At 47.5% G+C, this 16,011-nt stretch overlaps 1 protein-coding gene across 1 annotated transcript in view; it reads left to right on the forward strand.

Annotated features, from left to right (window-relative positions):
• Nucleotides 1-12,669, forward strand: part of fpgs (folylpolyglutamate synthase) — a 30,160-nt gene extending 17,491 nt beyond the window's left edge. Inside the window, exons 9-18 of the mRNA XM_079524269.1 lie at nt 1,483-1,585; nt 2,166-2,243; nt 3,088-3,238; nt 7,617-7,724; nt 8,448-8,545; nt 8,729-8,781; nt 9,360-9,435; nt 10,689-10,752; nt 11,722-11,846; nt 12,263-12,669. Of these exons, the coding sequence (XP_079380395.1) occupies nt 1,483-1,585; nt 2,166-2,243; nt 3,088-3,238; nt 7,617-7,724; nt 8,448-8,545; nt 8,729-8,781; nt 9,360-9,435; nt 10,689-10,752; nt 11,722-11,846; nt 12,263-12,544 (1,138 nt within the window). The 3' untranslated portion in view covers nt 12,545-12,669. The remainder of the gene's footprint in view (nt 1-1,482; nt 1,586-2,165; nt 2,244-3,087; nt 3,239-7,616; nt 7,725-8,447; nt 8,546-8,728; nt 8,782-9,359; nt 9,436-10,688; nt 10,753-11,721; nt 11,847-12,262) is intronic.
• The last annotated feature ends 3,342 nt before the right edge of the window (nt 12,670-16,011 follow it).

A 16,011-nucleotide genomic window follows, 5' to 3' on the forward strand; every position in this document is an offset into this window, starting at 1 on the left:
TGGGACGTGTGGAGCATTGTCCAGGGTGTTTTAGGGAAGGGAGAAGAGTCTGGGACGTGGGGAGCGCTGTCCAGGGTGTTTTAGAGAAGGGAGTAGAGTCTGGGACGTGGGGAGCGTTGTCCAGGGTGTTTTAGGGAAGGGAGAAGAGTCTGGGACGTGGGGAGCGTTGTCCAGGGTGTTTTAGGGAAGGGAGAAGAGTCTGGGACGTGTGGAGCGTTGTCCAGGGTGTTTTAAGGAAGGGAGAAGAGTCTTGGACGTGTGGAGCGTTGTCCAGGGTGTTTTAGGGAAGGGAGAAGAGTCTGGGACGTATGGAGCGTTGTCCAGGGTGTTTTAGAGAAGGGGCAAGAGTCTGGGACGTGGGGAGCGTTGTCCAGGGTGTTTTAAGGAAGGGAGAAGAGTCTAGGACGTGTGGAGCGTTGTCCAGGGTGTTTTAGGGAAGGGAGAGGAGTCTGGGACGTGTGGAGCGTTGTCCAGGGTGTTTTAGACAAGGGAGAAGAGTCTGGGACGTGTGGAGCGTTGTCCAGGATGTTTTAGGGAAGGGAGAAGAGTCTGGGACGTGTGGAGCGTTGCCGAGGGTGTTTTAGGGAAGGGAGAAGGGTCTGGGACGTGGGGAGCGTTGTCCAGGGTGTTTTAAGGAAGGGAGAAGAGTCTAGGACGTGTGGAGCGTTGTCCAGGGTGTTTTAGGGAAGGGAGAGGAGTCTGGGGCACGTGGAGCGTTGTCCAGGGTGTTTTAGAGAAGGGAGAAGAGTCTGGGACGTTTGGAGCGTTGTCCAGGGTGTTTTAGAGAAGGGAGAAGAGTCTGGGACATGTGGAGCGTTGTCCAGGGTGTCTTAGAGAAGGGAGAAGAGTCTGGGACGTGTGGAGCATTGTCCAGGGTGTTTTAGGGAAGGGAGAAGAGTCTGGGACGTGGGGAGCGCTGTCCAGGGTGTTTTAGAGAAGGGAGTAGAGTCTGGGACGTGGGGAGCGTTGTCCAGGGTGTTTTAGGGAAGGGAGAAGAGTCTGGGACGTGGGGAGCGTTGTCCAGGGTGTTTTAGGGAAGGGAGAAGAGTCTGGGACGTGTGGAGCGTTGTCCAGGGTGTTTTAAGGAAGGGAGAAGAGTCTTGGACGTGTGGAGCGTTGTCCAGGGTGTTTTAGGGAAGGGAGAAGAGTCTGGGACGTATGGAGCGTTGTCCAGGGTGTTTTAGGGAAGGGAGAAGAGTCTGGGACGTGTGGAGCGTTGTCCAGGGTGTTTTAGGGAAGGGAGAAGAGTCTGGGACGTATGGAGCGTTGTCCAGGGTGTTTTAGGGAAGGGAGAAGAGTCTGGGACGTATGGAGCGTTGTCCAGGGTGTTTTAAGGAAGGGAGAAGTGTCTGGGACGTGTGGAGCGTTGTCCAGGGTGTTTTAAGGAAGGGAGTAAAGTCTGGGACGTGTGGAGCGTTGTCCAGGGTGTTTTAGGGAAGGGAGAAGAGTCTGATTTCCGCCCCCCGTGCCGTTACATTGCAGGAGGCCGTGGGTGTGTGGCATCTCGTCGCTGGGCATCGATCACACTCAGATCCTCGGAGACACAGAGGAAAAGATCGCCTGGCAGAAAGGAGGCATCTTCAAGGTACAGACAAAAAGATTATACATCTCTACATTCAGATAATAATAGTAATATTCAGATAGTAATAGTAATATTATAATAATATAATATTTATATATCTTATATTCTATATAAGAAATAAGAATATATTACAATATATGTATCTTATGTCTTAACTAATAATTTTAGTAGTAAAATATGAGCAGAAAAGTGAAGACGGAAAAGTCATTTGCGATTGGCTGGAAGCTTTCATTCTGCGTTGTGATTGGCTGAGCATCGCATAAGGGGTGTGCCACACAAGTGGCAGAGAGACAGTGTTTCCAGACCTGGGCAGACAGGTGCAGCCGTTTTCCGCTGTCTGCTTTTTCAGAAAACTGTCAGGATGTAGAAGACATTTTTAGAATCTGATCTCAGGTCAAAATGGGTTAAAAACCCCGGAAGAGACCCCGGCAGACAGCTTCTTTTGGCCGCGCATGGAGGTTCAGGTGTGCCGGTGCTGGGAGAGGGATGCCATAAAAAAGTGAGGACAGAAAAGTGAGGTCTGCCGTCCCGCGACCCAAATGGAGACCGGCAGAGGAATAACAACTTGTTGTGATTTTTTCAGCGTGGAGTTACAGCATTCACTGTCAAACAGACAGAAAGCTGCATGAATGTTCTGAGAGAGCGAGCTAGAGAGATACAGGCAAGTGTACACACGCATGAGCACGCACGCACGCACACACACACGCACATACACACACAAACGCACGCACGGACACGCACAGTCACAACTCGGACAGTATTTTTGAGTGGTGTAAACCACTCCTACAACTGGCTTTGTTAGTTTACGTGTCTGTCTGTCTGTCTGTACCAAAAAAAAAATCACACCCGTGTGAACTGAGTGGTGTAAGGTTTTATATAGCATGATCAGCTGTGGTCTGACGTAATGTCTGACGTAATGAAATCACACAAAATATGTTAAGTAAAAAAAGCTATCATTTTTGATAAATGTATGTATCACACCTGGATGTGATTTCACAACTGGCTTTTTTTGCGCAGAGAAAATGACCACGGTTGCTACGGTCATCCAGTTCACCCGGGTGTGATTTAATTACGTCAGAAATTATTTTGAACATAGCAACCACGGTCATTTTTTTATGCACACAAAAGCCAGTTGTAGGAGTGGTTTACACCACTCAAAAATGAGCATGGTTGCTATGGTCACAGTTCACACAGGTGTGATTTCATTACGTCAGACATTACGTCAGACCACAGCTGATCAGTCTGTATAAGACCTTACACCACTCAGTTCACACGGGTGTGATTTTTTTGTAACCTTTTGCATATTTTTGCAAATTTTCAATTTTTTTAGCAAAATTCACAACTTTTTAGCAAAATTCACAACTCCTCATTATGCTAATGATGTGTCATGATGCTACAGTGTCCGTTGTGGGCGTGTCCTCATTATGCTAATGATGTGTCATGATGCTACATTGTCCGTTGTGGGTGTGTCTTGTTTATGCTAATGATGTGTGATTATGCTACAGTGTCCGTTGTGGGCGTGTCCAGACCTCGGGCAGTATGCGTCGGATGAACAGCTCCACCTAGTGGTGGGTCTGGCGGGACGACACCAACACTCCAACGCATCACTGGCATTACAGCTCACTTCCTGCTGGTTACACAGACGCTGTGAGACAGGTACCTGTCTGTCTGTCTGTCTGTCTGTCTGTCTGTCTGTCTGTCTGTCTGTCTGTCTGTCTGTCTGTCTGTCTGTCTGTCTGTCTCTTCAAGGCTTGACATATCAGATACAGGTGTTGGTATTCCTGCTGGGCATTTCTGCCTGACGCACCTCCTCCAGTGCCTTTTGAACAGGTGTGCTGTGACACCTCACTGAACACCTCTGTGGGCCTAAACGGGTCATCAGCTGGGGACCACCATTCATCAACGTTTCGCTCCTTTAACCCCAGTACGTCTCATGGTGGCGGAGCGGTGGCAGGGATCTCTCCCTGCCACCCCCTGCTGATGCCCTAGGTGTTTGTCCCCCAACTCCTATGCTTCCTCCTTAGCCACAGCCAGAAGCTGCCTTTCTCCGCCTCCTCAGCCAGCTCTTTCATGGCTTTCCGATGCCCCGCTCCTGTGCATCCCATGTCGCGGAGTAGGCGAGCAGTTGAGGAACCTACGAAGCCCCTACACCCCACTTCCACAGGACAGATAACAGCTTTCCAGCCAGCCTCCCTGCACTCTGCCGCCAGGTCTGAGTACTTGGCTCGCTTCCGCTCATAAGCAGCCTCCAAACCTCCCTCCCATGGGACGGTGAGTTCGACCAGAAGGACTGTCTTGCAAGCCTCTGACCACATGACTAGGTCTGGCCGCAGCGATGTTTCCACGATCTCCCTGGGGAACTGGAGCTGCTTCCCCAGGTCGACCCTCATGGTCCACTCATTTCCCGGTGAGAGGAGTCTTGCAGTATCTCTCTGGCGGGAGGGTTTGACACCCTCTCCAGCCCTCGCAAACTGGATGGGATGTCTGCCTGGAGCGGAAGGTCTGCTGTTTGCTTCCTTTCTGCATGACTCTGACACCTCTGCCAGCTTTTTCAGAACTTGGTCGTGTCGCCATCCGTAGCGGCCTTGGGACAGCGCTGTCCTGCAGCCCGACAGGATGTGCTGGAGGCTTGCGTTGATGGTGTTGCAAAGGGGACAGGTCTCTTCGGCACCGAACCATTGGTGGATGTTTCGGGGACAAGGCAAGGTGTCATATGTTGCTCTGATCAGGAAGCTGAGCCTAGCTTGGGGGATCTTCCACAGGTCAGACCATGACATGGATCTGTCTGTGAGGCCTTCCCATGACGTCCAACGTCCTTGCTGGCCCTGGGACACCGCTTTGATGTTAAGGCGTTCCTGCTCAGTTCTTGCCACTTCTGCCACCACCATGGCTCTTCGGTCTTCTTTGGAAGCCTTTGACCAGAACAAGGGAGTGTCGCCCCTCCCAAGGCCTGCTCGACCCTCCTGGACTCTGCCAACCACCTCGCGGTGCTTCAGCCTGCCGATTGCCATGTCGACCTCTTCTTGGGCTTTCCACTTTCTTCCTGTTCTTATCTGGGTGCCCGCTGCTCTCACCAGCTGGTCAGTGGATTCCCTCAGCTCCAGCACCAGCCGAGCCTTCTCTTGCTTGTATCCCATGCTGATGGATCGCAGTGGTAGTTGTAGCGTGTTCCTACCAAAGAGGCCTACGTCTGAAAGGCATCTTGGTAGTCCCAGCCACTTCCTGATGAATGAGTTAGCCAGCCCGTCCATCTTGCTTACCACTGAAGAGGGGATTTCGCTCATCTTCAGTGGCCACATCACCCTTTGGTACAGTATGAACTGGTAACACCATACTTTGTACTTCCCAGGGAGTTGGCTTTGATTGATCTTAGCCAGGCCATCTGCGAGCTGCTTCCTCACTGTCTGCCCCATCTGCCTGTCAGAGAGCTCTGCTGTGTAGGTACGACCCAGGCTACGAACAGGTTGATCTGCCAGCAATGGGATATTCTCACCGCCTGCAACAAAGATGGTCTTGTCGCTTCTGACTCCTTTCCTGATAGACAGACTGCGTGATTTGGGGGGTTTGATCTTCATCCTCGCCCAGCCCACAAGCTCGTCTATCCTCTTCAGCAGTCTTGTTGTGCATGCTGCCGTCTGGAGTATGGTGGTGATATCGTCCATGTAGCCTCTCACTGCTGGTAGCCTTTGACCTGAAGGCAGTTTCACTCCTCCGACCATCTTCCTAGCCCCTATGAGGATGATCTCAAAGGCTGCAACAAACAAGATGGGCGAGATTGAGCATCCCATGGCAATGCCTACTTCCAGCTGTTGCCAGCCTGTTGTAAAGTCCTGATGGGTGCAGCACATCTGGAGGTCTCCAAAGTACTTGGCTATCAGGGCTCTAATGCAGACTGGGACATGGAAGAAGTCCAAGGCGAACTCGATGAGTTGGTGGGGGACAGACCCGTATGCGTTGGCAAGGTCCAGCCACACAACATGCAGGTCACCTCTCTCTCTTTTCGCCCTTTGGATCTGCTCCCATATTACTGCAGAGTGTTCCACACACCCTGGGAAGCCTGGCACACCTGCCTTCTGGCAGCTGGTGTCGATGAACCCGTTGCTTGTGAGGTAGCTGGTCAACCTCTTGGCCAGGATGGAGAAGAAGATCTTCCCTTCGACATTCAGGAGAGCAATGCTCCTAAACTGGCTGATCGTACTGGAGTTCTGCTCCTTCGGGATGAAAACTGTGACAGCTCTTTGCCACTCTGAAGGGATGACTTGGTTTTTCCAAGCCACTCTCAGCAGGTTCCAGAGGTATCTCAGGACCCCTGGGCAGTACTTGTACAGCTTGTATGGTATCCCGTTAGGGCCTGGGGCTGAGGCTGCTCTTGCCTTCCGGACCACTTCTGCTACCTCGCTGAGTTTGGGGAGGGCAGCATTAAAGAGGACGGCTGGTGGAGCTGGGCGAGGAACATAACCAGGGGATCCCAGCGGAGTTGACTTCGCTGGGTCACTGTACTGCTCCTTGATGTGATTCTCCAGCTCAGATTTGGTAATCTCCAGTTTTCCGCTCCTCTTGTCCTCTAGCAGCTGTCTCGCATGCTTGAATGGGTTTTTGAAGAAATTGCTCCTCTCTTTCTCCTTCCGCCTTCTGCGTTTGCGAATGCGCTCTGCCCTCCGTAGGCCGGCAAGATTTTTCCTCACCTCGTCCCACAGTGGCTTCAGGCCCTCCTTCTCCTCTTTGCTTGCCTTCCTCCACTGTTTTCGGAGTTGACGCTGCCTCTTCACCAACTGCTCGATCTCTATCTCCCTCCTCCCCTTCTGCATTGGGCAAGATCTCCGCTTTTCAGCAGTCACTCCAAATCTGCCTCTGCATTCCTCATACAGGATGTCTCCAATGCGGTTCAGCTTGGTTTCCACCTGGCCACGCAGTGAATGCTCCAGGATAAGGCTGAGGTCCTTGTCGAGCTTCTGCCAGACTGCAACCTCGTTTGCTTTAGGTCATTTGACCAGCTGCCTCCTTCCAGGTTCTTTCCTCTCTGTTCTCTGGCTTTGCTCCTGGTTGTTGGGGTTGCTTTGTGTTCTGTGTGTGTCTTCACCAGTGCCACTCTCAGAGGCATTGGTGTCCACCGAGGGCCCTCCTGTGTCCTCCACCTGCCTTTCTTCAGCAACGGTGGATCCCTCAGCGCTGTGGTTTGCGACCTGGCTTTGGGTTCCTCTTGTCTGACCTGCGGTTGCAGTGCAATGTTGCTGATGGCCTCCCTCTTCGCACTTTTTCCTTCCCTGGTGGATCCGCAAACCTCTGAAAGTGGTCACCTTCTCCCACCCACACCTGCATCTTCTCATAATCCAAGAATCTTTGTCTGTGTCCGTTCCAGTCGTTACCAAGAAATCCGTCAGTTTTGGCCGTTCTTCCATCCCGCCTCTCGGAGTGATATACAGTGATATAGTGACATCACAATATCAACCCCTCCCCTAACCTCTCCCCCGCTCAGTGTCACTTTAGCGTCACGGAGATGCCAAAAGCCGCGAGCGACAGGCGTCTCTTCCTGGTTTTTAGACAGCTGGTGGATGGAAAATGAAGCTCGTGCGCGGTTTCCATTTGCCACGGGAGCAAGTGTTTCCGGGAATCTGGCCGACGGGGCATTCTGCCACGTGTGGGTGGAGCTTAATTTCCATCCACCAGCTGTCTAAAAACCAGGAAGAGACGCCTGCCACGAGCAGCTTCTTGCTGCGCAACGGCGCGCATTGACGCCCATGTGTGCTTACACCCTTCATCATACAAAAACAGCTGTGGGTGCTGCTTCAGTTCAGGTGGATCACCACCCATCACCACCCACCAGGCAAACCAGGCATACTTAATGAACTGGTGGGTGTGGCCACATAAAAAACATAATTTTAACTCTTTCTGTACATTTTTTTTAAATCAATCTTTGTTCTTGTATAATCATAGTACCTGATGATCATGTTTTAGGGGGGACAAAGTCACGGCACCCCATCTTTAATGAAGTATGGATTGATTGACTGATGTCACAGATCTGGTGTTTTCACAGAGCCGAGGGGGCGTGGCTTCACAGAGGGGGTGTGTGGCCTCATCAACGCTGACAGCCTATCGGTGCCTCCGGCCGAAGGGTTCCGCCCAAGTCCTGTTATGGTGAAAGGTCTGTCCAGCACACACACAAACATACACTCATGCACGCACGCACGCACGCACGCACGCACGCACGCACGCACGCACGCACGCACTCACACGGAGCTTGAGGACACTATAATGACAATATTAAAGGGCCACTTCACCAGGTCTTATTTTGATGATGAAGAAACACTTTCCTGGGGTTTTTATGTGAGCAATTTGTGTTTTTAGATAATTCAGTTATGGCGCCATCTTCATGGCAAGCTTTGTCCAGATGGCATGAGGTTAACCCATTTATAGACAACAGATTCTACAAATGCCTTCTAAATCCTGACAGTTTTCTGAAAAACCCTATGTTTCTATGTCGGTCATTCTCAAATATTGTCATGTCAAAGATCTGCAAAAATGATATGTAATTGGCCGCCGACCCCCATCTGAAAATATGTTGTTCCAGGGACCCCCCCCCAGAAACAAAGATTTGAGTTAAAAACGCTCACTCTGTAATAATGTCTATTCAAAGATTTGTGGCACATTTTCACGATTTTTCAAAAATAGCAGACCTACATGTTCATAGCGCGACACTCGGTGCCGCGCTATGAGCTTGTATATCTGCTATTTGTAAGTATAACATAATGCTTAAAACACCAAAAGGGGTTCCCGTCCAAAAAAGTGCTAGCTGTGTGATGGCCTTATTATTGTTCGTATCAGGACGTTGTGGGAAGTCCGATGAATCTCTCCATCCATTGCTCAGGTCTGGCAGAGACGTTGTGGCCGGGCCGAACTCAGACCATGAGTCACGGATCGGTGACCTACTTCCTGGACGGAGCGCACACCACACGGAGCATGCAGGTACTGCCCCCTACAGGCCATAAATATAAATATCACACCACGCAGAACATGCAGGTACTGCCCCCTACAGACCATAAATATATGTGCATGTGTATATGTATATTGTGTATCGTGATACTGCCTGAAACAATATTGTGATATTGAATTTTTCTCCATCTCCAATTTTCCCCCCCCTCCATTCAGGCCTGTGTGGAATGGTTCAGAGACACTGCCGTAGAGCACGAGAGACAAGCCGTGTAAGTATGTTTATATAAATAAATACATACATGCTCTGTAAGTATGTTTAAATAAATACATAAATATTCTTTATTAGCGTTAATGTTCCAATCGCGATCACCGGATAATCACAAATGATCACCGGATAATCACAAATGACCTCCGAACATCGGCGATTTGTGCAAAAGGCCTAAGGTTCTTAGGTGGAGTGGGAGCTCATTCCATAGCCAAGGGGCAAAACCTGCAAAGGCTCGATCACCTTTAGTTACTAGTTTTGTCTGAGGAACAACCAGCAAAGCCTGTGATGTGGATCTCAGTGACCTTCTGGGCACATACGGTTGGAGCAGGTCAGAGAGATAAGGAGGTGCCTGGCCATGGAGGGCTCGGTGTGTAATGACTAGAATCTTAAATCTTATTCTGTAATTAACTGGGAGCCAGTGTAGGGAGGCAAGGACGGGTGTTATATGACAGGATCTCCTGGACCTGGTCAGCAACGTAGCAGCTGTATTCTGAACCAGGGTATCTGTGGTCCATAGTGTTAGGACTATAGGAGTGATTGTTTTGTTTCCATCCATAATTATTATTATTATTATTATAGAGGACCTGTGGCCAGAGTTTTGCTGTTCAACGCTACAGGAGACAGAGACTGTGCAGCCATGCTGAAACTACTGTTGGTGAGATCTACGTTACGCATATCTATGTGATCCTATAGTTTACTGAGACACTACACTGTCTCTCTGTATTCTATGATCCTATTCTGAGACACTACACTGTCTCTCTGCATTCTATGATCCTATAGTTTACTGAGACACTGTCTCTCTGCATTCTATGATCCTATAGTTTACTGAGACTGCACTGTCTCTCTACATTCTATGATCCTATAGTTTACTGAGACACTACACTGTCTCTCTGCATTCTATGATCCTATAGTTTACTGAGACGCTACACTGTCTCTCTGCATTCTATGATCATATAGTTTACTGAGACGCTACACTGTCTCTGCATTCTATGATCTTATAGTTTACTGAGACGCTACACTGTCTCTCTGCATTCTATGATCCTATAGTTTACTGAGACACTGCACTGTCTCTCTGCATTCTATGATCCTATAGTTTACTGAGACACTACACTACACTGTCTCTCTGCATTCTATGATCCTATAGTTTACTGAGACGCTACACTGTCTCTCTGCATGCTATGATCCTATAGTTTACTGAGACACTACACTGTCTCTCTGCATTCTATGATCCTATAGTTCACTGAGACGCTACACTGTCTCTGCATTCTATGATCCTATAGTTTACTGAGACACTGCACTGTCTCTCTGCATTCTATGATCCCATAGTTTACTGAGACACTGCACTGTCTCTCTGCATTCTATGATCCTATAGTTTACTGAGACGCTACACTGTCTCTCTGCATTCTATGATCCTATAGTTTACTGAGACACTACACTACACTGTCTCTCTGCATTCTTTGATCCTATAGTTTACTGAGACACTGCACTGTCTCTCTGCATTCTATGATCCTATAGTTTACTGAGACACTACACTGTCTCTCTGCATTCTATGATCCTATAGTTTACTGAGACACTACACTGTCTCTCTGCATTCTATGATCCTATAGTTTACTGAGACACTACACTACACTGTCTCTCTGCATTCTATGATCCTATAGTTTACTGAGACGCTACACTGTCTCTCTGCATTCTATGATCCTATAGTTTACTACAATGTGTTGTAATTGCTTACGGTAAGTCACTCTGGATAAAGCGTGTCCGATAAATGCCTACATTGTGAATTGTAATCATTATCATATGCTATGCTGTTATAGGAAGGAACCTCTGTATCACTATATCCTGTTTGCTTTCCTTGTGACCACCATTTCAAAATAAAGTTTAGTGTATTTTATTTTGTATTTTTTTCAGCCGTGCCACTTTGACTTTGCCGTTTTCTGCCCAAACATCAGTGAGACGGTTGCATCTCATGCAGGTGAGAACTGTAAACGCTTCACGACTCTGTTCTGTACGCGCTTGTAACACTCGGGTTCCGAAAAAACAAAACAGGAAAAAACGAAAGTGAAATGTCCGCTGGCTTATGCTGTCGGAATCATAGAGTATAAAGAAGGATACTGAACCGGCGCGATAGCCCCGCCACCCCCGCTATTCATGTCAGTGGAAGTTGCTCAGTGGCGTTTTGAAGCACCCGGAAGAACAAACGCGCTCAACGTTAAAGCCCAGCTGCACGGGGTTTCCTCGTCATACTTCCACGGGTCCGCCTGCAGTCCCTCCTCTTACCACTAGGGCCCAGTGCTTCAACGTTGGAGAGCCTCACTGGGGCCTTGATTGGAACGCAGTTTTTAGAATGCTAATATCTCGGATTCTTCTTCCAGGCTGCGTTTTGGATCAAAACAAGCCTGATTTGCGGCTCATTTCTAAAAACGATAAGATCGCTGGTTTTAAAATGTATGTATGTTTGCGCCAAATGAGTTTTTTTTTTAAAATCACACCTGTGTGAAGTGAGGGGCGCTCTTATCATCATACATACATCATCATGTGGTCAGTATCTCATACTGACCAATCAGAAGGCCTGTTGCCTGTGATTGGTTAGCTGATTTGCTCGTTTACATATAACGTACATTTTCCCTTCAATGTCAATGGCGTTTAATGTTTTGATGTTTAATTTACATCACATTTAGCGAAATTTTGACCTAATTTCTCTGTTTATTGTCAATGGCAAAATCTTGAGACGTGTGTAAATCAGACACGTCTGAAGTGAGTGAGTATTGTACTGTACTGTATTAGTGTGACCATATATGGAGGCGTGATGTCACAAGGCGTGACCATATATGGAGGCGTGATGTCACGAGGCGTGACCATATATGGAGCCCGACCAACTGACGAGAGATGCAGGTTTTCATAGTAAATGCCTACATGGTACGTTGTCGCCCCCTCTCTTCAGACCTGCAGAACTACAACGTCTCCGTGGAGAACATGCTGACGCGTTGCCTGGACAACGAGAGCAGCTGGCGCCTCCACACCTTCCACAAGGGGGAGCCAGAGGACCAGCAACAGCTTCTCATACAGGTACTACTACAGCTAGGACCATAATAGGGCATAGCAGTGGTGTGGCATGGTTTTCTTCTGGACCCACTGGAAAATTTGCCATTCATTTCTTTCCCACAGAGAACAAATATTAATATAAATTATTTTTAAGCCTGGAATCAAGCCATCCAGGGCACATTTGATTCTGTGAAACACCTTTGATTCTGTGAAAAAATAAATGAAAAGAATCAAGGTTCAAGTATAAATGTAGTATATCATATAATTAACTATTTTATTGCCATCTACGTACATATACAGCAGAGATATAGAATAAAAGTGTAAAAAAAAAAAACATCATTATATCATCTGCATAAAAATGCATGTCATCTCTCTCTCTTCCGTCTCGTCCGCTGATGGCTGATATAATAACATAACAGTGTTAATCTCTCTGCCTGCAGGCTCTTCCGTCTCGCCCGCTGATGGCTGAGCGCAGCAGCAGGGCTCAGCAGGCGACGGCCGTGTTCCCGTGTATCCTGAGCGCCCTGCGTTGGCTCAGCCAGGGTCGCGACCCCGTGCTGCTCGACCCCGCCTCCTCCTCGCAGGAGGAGGAGGAGAGGGGTGTGGCCACAGCTCCGCCTCTCCTGCTGCACGAGGCGACGCAGATCCACGTCCTGATCACTGGAAGCCTGCACCTGGTGGGAGGCGCCCTGAAGCACCTCGACCCCGCCTCTGCACACTAAACCACACCCCCTAATGCACCTGGTGGGAGGGGCGAGACTAAACCACGCCACCTAATGCACCCGGTGGGAGGGGCCACACTAAACCACACCCCCTAATGCACCTGGTGGGAAGGGCCACATTAAACCACACCCTCTAATGCACCTGGTGGGAGGGGCCACACTAAACCACACCCTCTAATGCACCTGGTGGGAGGGGCCACACTAAACCACAACCAGTTGATGACTAATTGTCACAAATAATTGCGATTAACGATTTAATTCTGTTTTAATTTAATTTTAATATTTTTTTTATATTGATCATTGGAATGTTACAATTTGTAATTCTGTTTGTCTTTTAGGCTTCGTAATCACAAATTGCACAGGGCAGATAACTTAAATATACAAAGAAATCACTGACACATTTAATAATTTTTAATATATTTTTATTTCCAAACTAAATGTACGAAATAGTGGAAATAGTTGATCGTGACGTGTTTTAAGCGTGTAGATCTGCTATTTCTACAAAAAATTTTAAATGTAAAAAAATGACATTTTTCAACATGAAAATGATTGATGGAAAATTGTGATTAGGCTATTATGTAACCTAAAGACCTAAAAACCACACCTGATTTTATCCCATTCTGGATGGGAACTAGCCTGGATCCAGCCCAAAGACCCCGCCCACTCTCTGAGTGGACTGAAGCTACAGTCTGATAATCAGGCTAGATGGGAACCCCTTTTGGTGTTTTATCCCATTCTGGGGTTCTGTACAGTATAGAGAGTATGCGCATGCTTAAAGTGAATGGCACATCGAGTGGCAAAGCAACAGGCAAAGTGAGTTTAACATTGTTTAATGTTGTTTAATGCAATCAGATAAGACTTTTCTGTGAGGATGGCTGGGCTGTCAAGGCCAGAAAGTAGTTTTTTGCCACTCAGTAGGCGTTCCTGCATAACTTCCTGGTTTGATGATGATGTCACGCGCATACCCTCTATTGTACAGTATTCAAAAGATTATTAGAAAATGTGATGCTGCTATATAAATATCTGAAGTTTTTCAGAAAACTTTGGCCATTTGGTTCTGTTTGTACACTCTCAGAGTTACAGACCTGTAAGGGTCCATTTTGTTCCATTTGTACACTCAGAGTTACAGACCCTGTAAGTGTCCATTTTGTTCCATTTGTACACTCAGAGTTACAGACCTGTAAGGGTCCATTTTGTTCCATTTGTACACTCTCAGAGTTACAGACCTGTAAGGGTCCATTTGGTTCCATTTGTACACTCTCAGAGGTACAGACCTGTAAGGGTCCATTTTGTTCCATTTGTACACTCTCAGAGTTACAGACCTGTAAGGGTCCATTTGGTTCCATTTGTACACTCTCAGAGGTACAGACCTGTAAGGGTCCATTTGGTTCCATTTGTACACTCTCAGAGGTACAGACCTGTAAGGGTCCATTTGGTTCCATTTGTACACTCTCAGAGGTACAGACCTGTAAGGGTCCATTTGGTTCCATTTGTACACTCTCAGAGTTACAGACCTGTAAGGGTCCATTTGGTTCCATTTGTACACTCTCGGAGGTACAGACCTGTAAGGGTCCATTTGGTTCCATTTGTACACTCTCAGAGTTACAGACCTGTAAGGGTCCATTTGGTTCCATTTGTACACTCTCAGAGTTACAGACCTGTAAGGGTCCATTTGGTTCCATTTGTACACTCTCAGAGGTACAGACATGTAGGGGTTAATTTGGTTCCATTTGTACACTCAGAGTTACAGACCCTGTAAGGGTCCATTTGGTTCCATTTGTACACTCTCAGAGGTACAGACCTGTAAGGGTCCATTTAGAGTTACAGACCTGTAAGGGTCCATTTGGTTCCGTTTGTACACTCTCAGAGTTACAGACCTGTAAGGGTCCATTTGGTTCCGTTTGTACACTCTCAGAGTTACAGACCTGTAAGGGTCCATTTAGAGTTACAGACCCTGTAAGGGTCCATTTGGTTCCGTTTGTACACTCTCAGAGGTACAGACCTGTAAGGGTCCATTTAGAGTTACAGACCCTGTAAGGGTCCATTTAGAGTTACAGACCCTGTAACGGTCCATTTGGTTCCGTTTGTACACTCTCAGAGTTTCAGACCTGTAAGGGTCCATTTGGTTCCATTTGTACACTCTCAGAGGTACAGACCTGTAAGGGTCCATTTGTTACACTCAGAGTTACAGACCCTGTAAGGGTCCATTTGGTTCCGTTTGTACACTCTCAGAGTTTCAGACCTGTAAGGGTCCATTTGGTTCCATTTGTACACTCTCAGAGGTACAGACCTGTAAGGGTCCATTTGATTCCATTTGTACACTCTCAGAGGTACAGACCTGTAAGGGTCCATTTGTTACACTCAGAGTTACAGACCCTGTAAGGGTCCATTTGGTTCCGTTTGTACACTCTCAGAGTGCAAGTCGTACTGTTTAACTTTTATATTAGTAGACTACTGCGCTGCATATGGCAGCCTGCAGCAACGCAGGCGTGATGCCAAGTACGAGATATGATCTCGTATATCAAATATGAAACGGTTTCGCAGGAAAATCAACTTTTAAAACTGGACCGGTTGCTAGGCAACACCTTGCACACCCCCCCAGCACCAGAATACGTATTTTCTGAATGTACAAAAAAACAACTCAGAACTATAAGAGTTGATTCACTGATGTGTCAAAAGCAAATACAGAGCATAATATCTCTGCTGTCTGTTTTATTTTTAATAAATCTTCTTTATCCAACGATTTTGTAACCTGTAAGTAAGTGTCAATTATTTTAATTAATCCTGGGCGCTATACTCCCGCTGCCAACCTGGGGAGAGCAACGGACTGACCTCCTTCAATGCATGAGGAGTCCAAGCTGCTTCTTTTCCCCTGACAGGGGGGAGTTTCCCCGGTTGGATGAAGCGCGTGGAAGGAACACGTTATTCCGACCAGCTCCTCGCCCCTCCATCAGGCGCCCCGGCTGGCCAGGGGGAGGCAGTAGAGACCAGGATTACTGCATGTTTTTTGTGAGGGTACCTACTAGGGTTGTCCCGATTCGATCATGTGATCGGAAATCGGGTCAGATCACGTCATTTTCTAATTTGTTTCTAAAAAACGTGATAGGGGCATCCCTAGTATCAACATTATATATATATTGTGTGTGTGTGTGTGTGTGTGTGTGTGTGTGTGTGTGTGTGTGTGTGTGTGTGTGTGTGTGTGTGTGTGTGTGTGTGTGTAAATCCTCGCCTGTGGAGGGCAGCATTGCACGAAAGTGTACAGCCTGCAGGAAACCTAATGAAGAAGATGAAGAAGAAGCTAAAACCAGTGTTGCCATGTCCGCTTATTATAAGCTACTTTGAGCTTGTCTTGTTCTTTTCTGTGAAGTTGCTTGTAAATATTGGTTGGTTGCTGTTTTTTGGGCTTGTTTTAAAAGTGTAGTTAATAGTTTGACTTACTTCCAAAAAATGTAATAGTTTAAATCAGT

Source organism: Electrona antarctica, assembly GCF_951216825.1.
Source record: "Electrona antarctica genome assembly, chromosome: 16".
Taxonomy (NCBI): domain Eukaryota; kingdom Metazoa; phylum Chordata; class Actinopteri; order Myctophiformes; family Myctophidae; genus Electrona; species Electrona antarctica.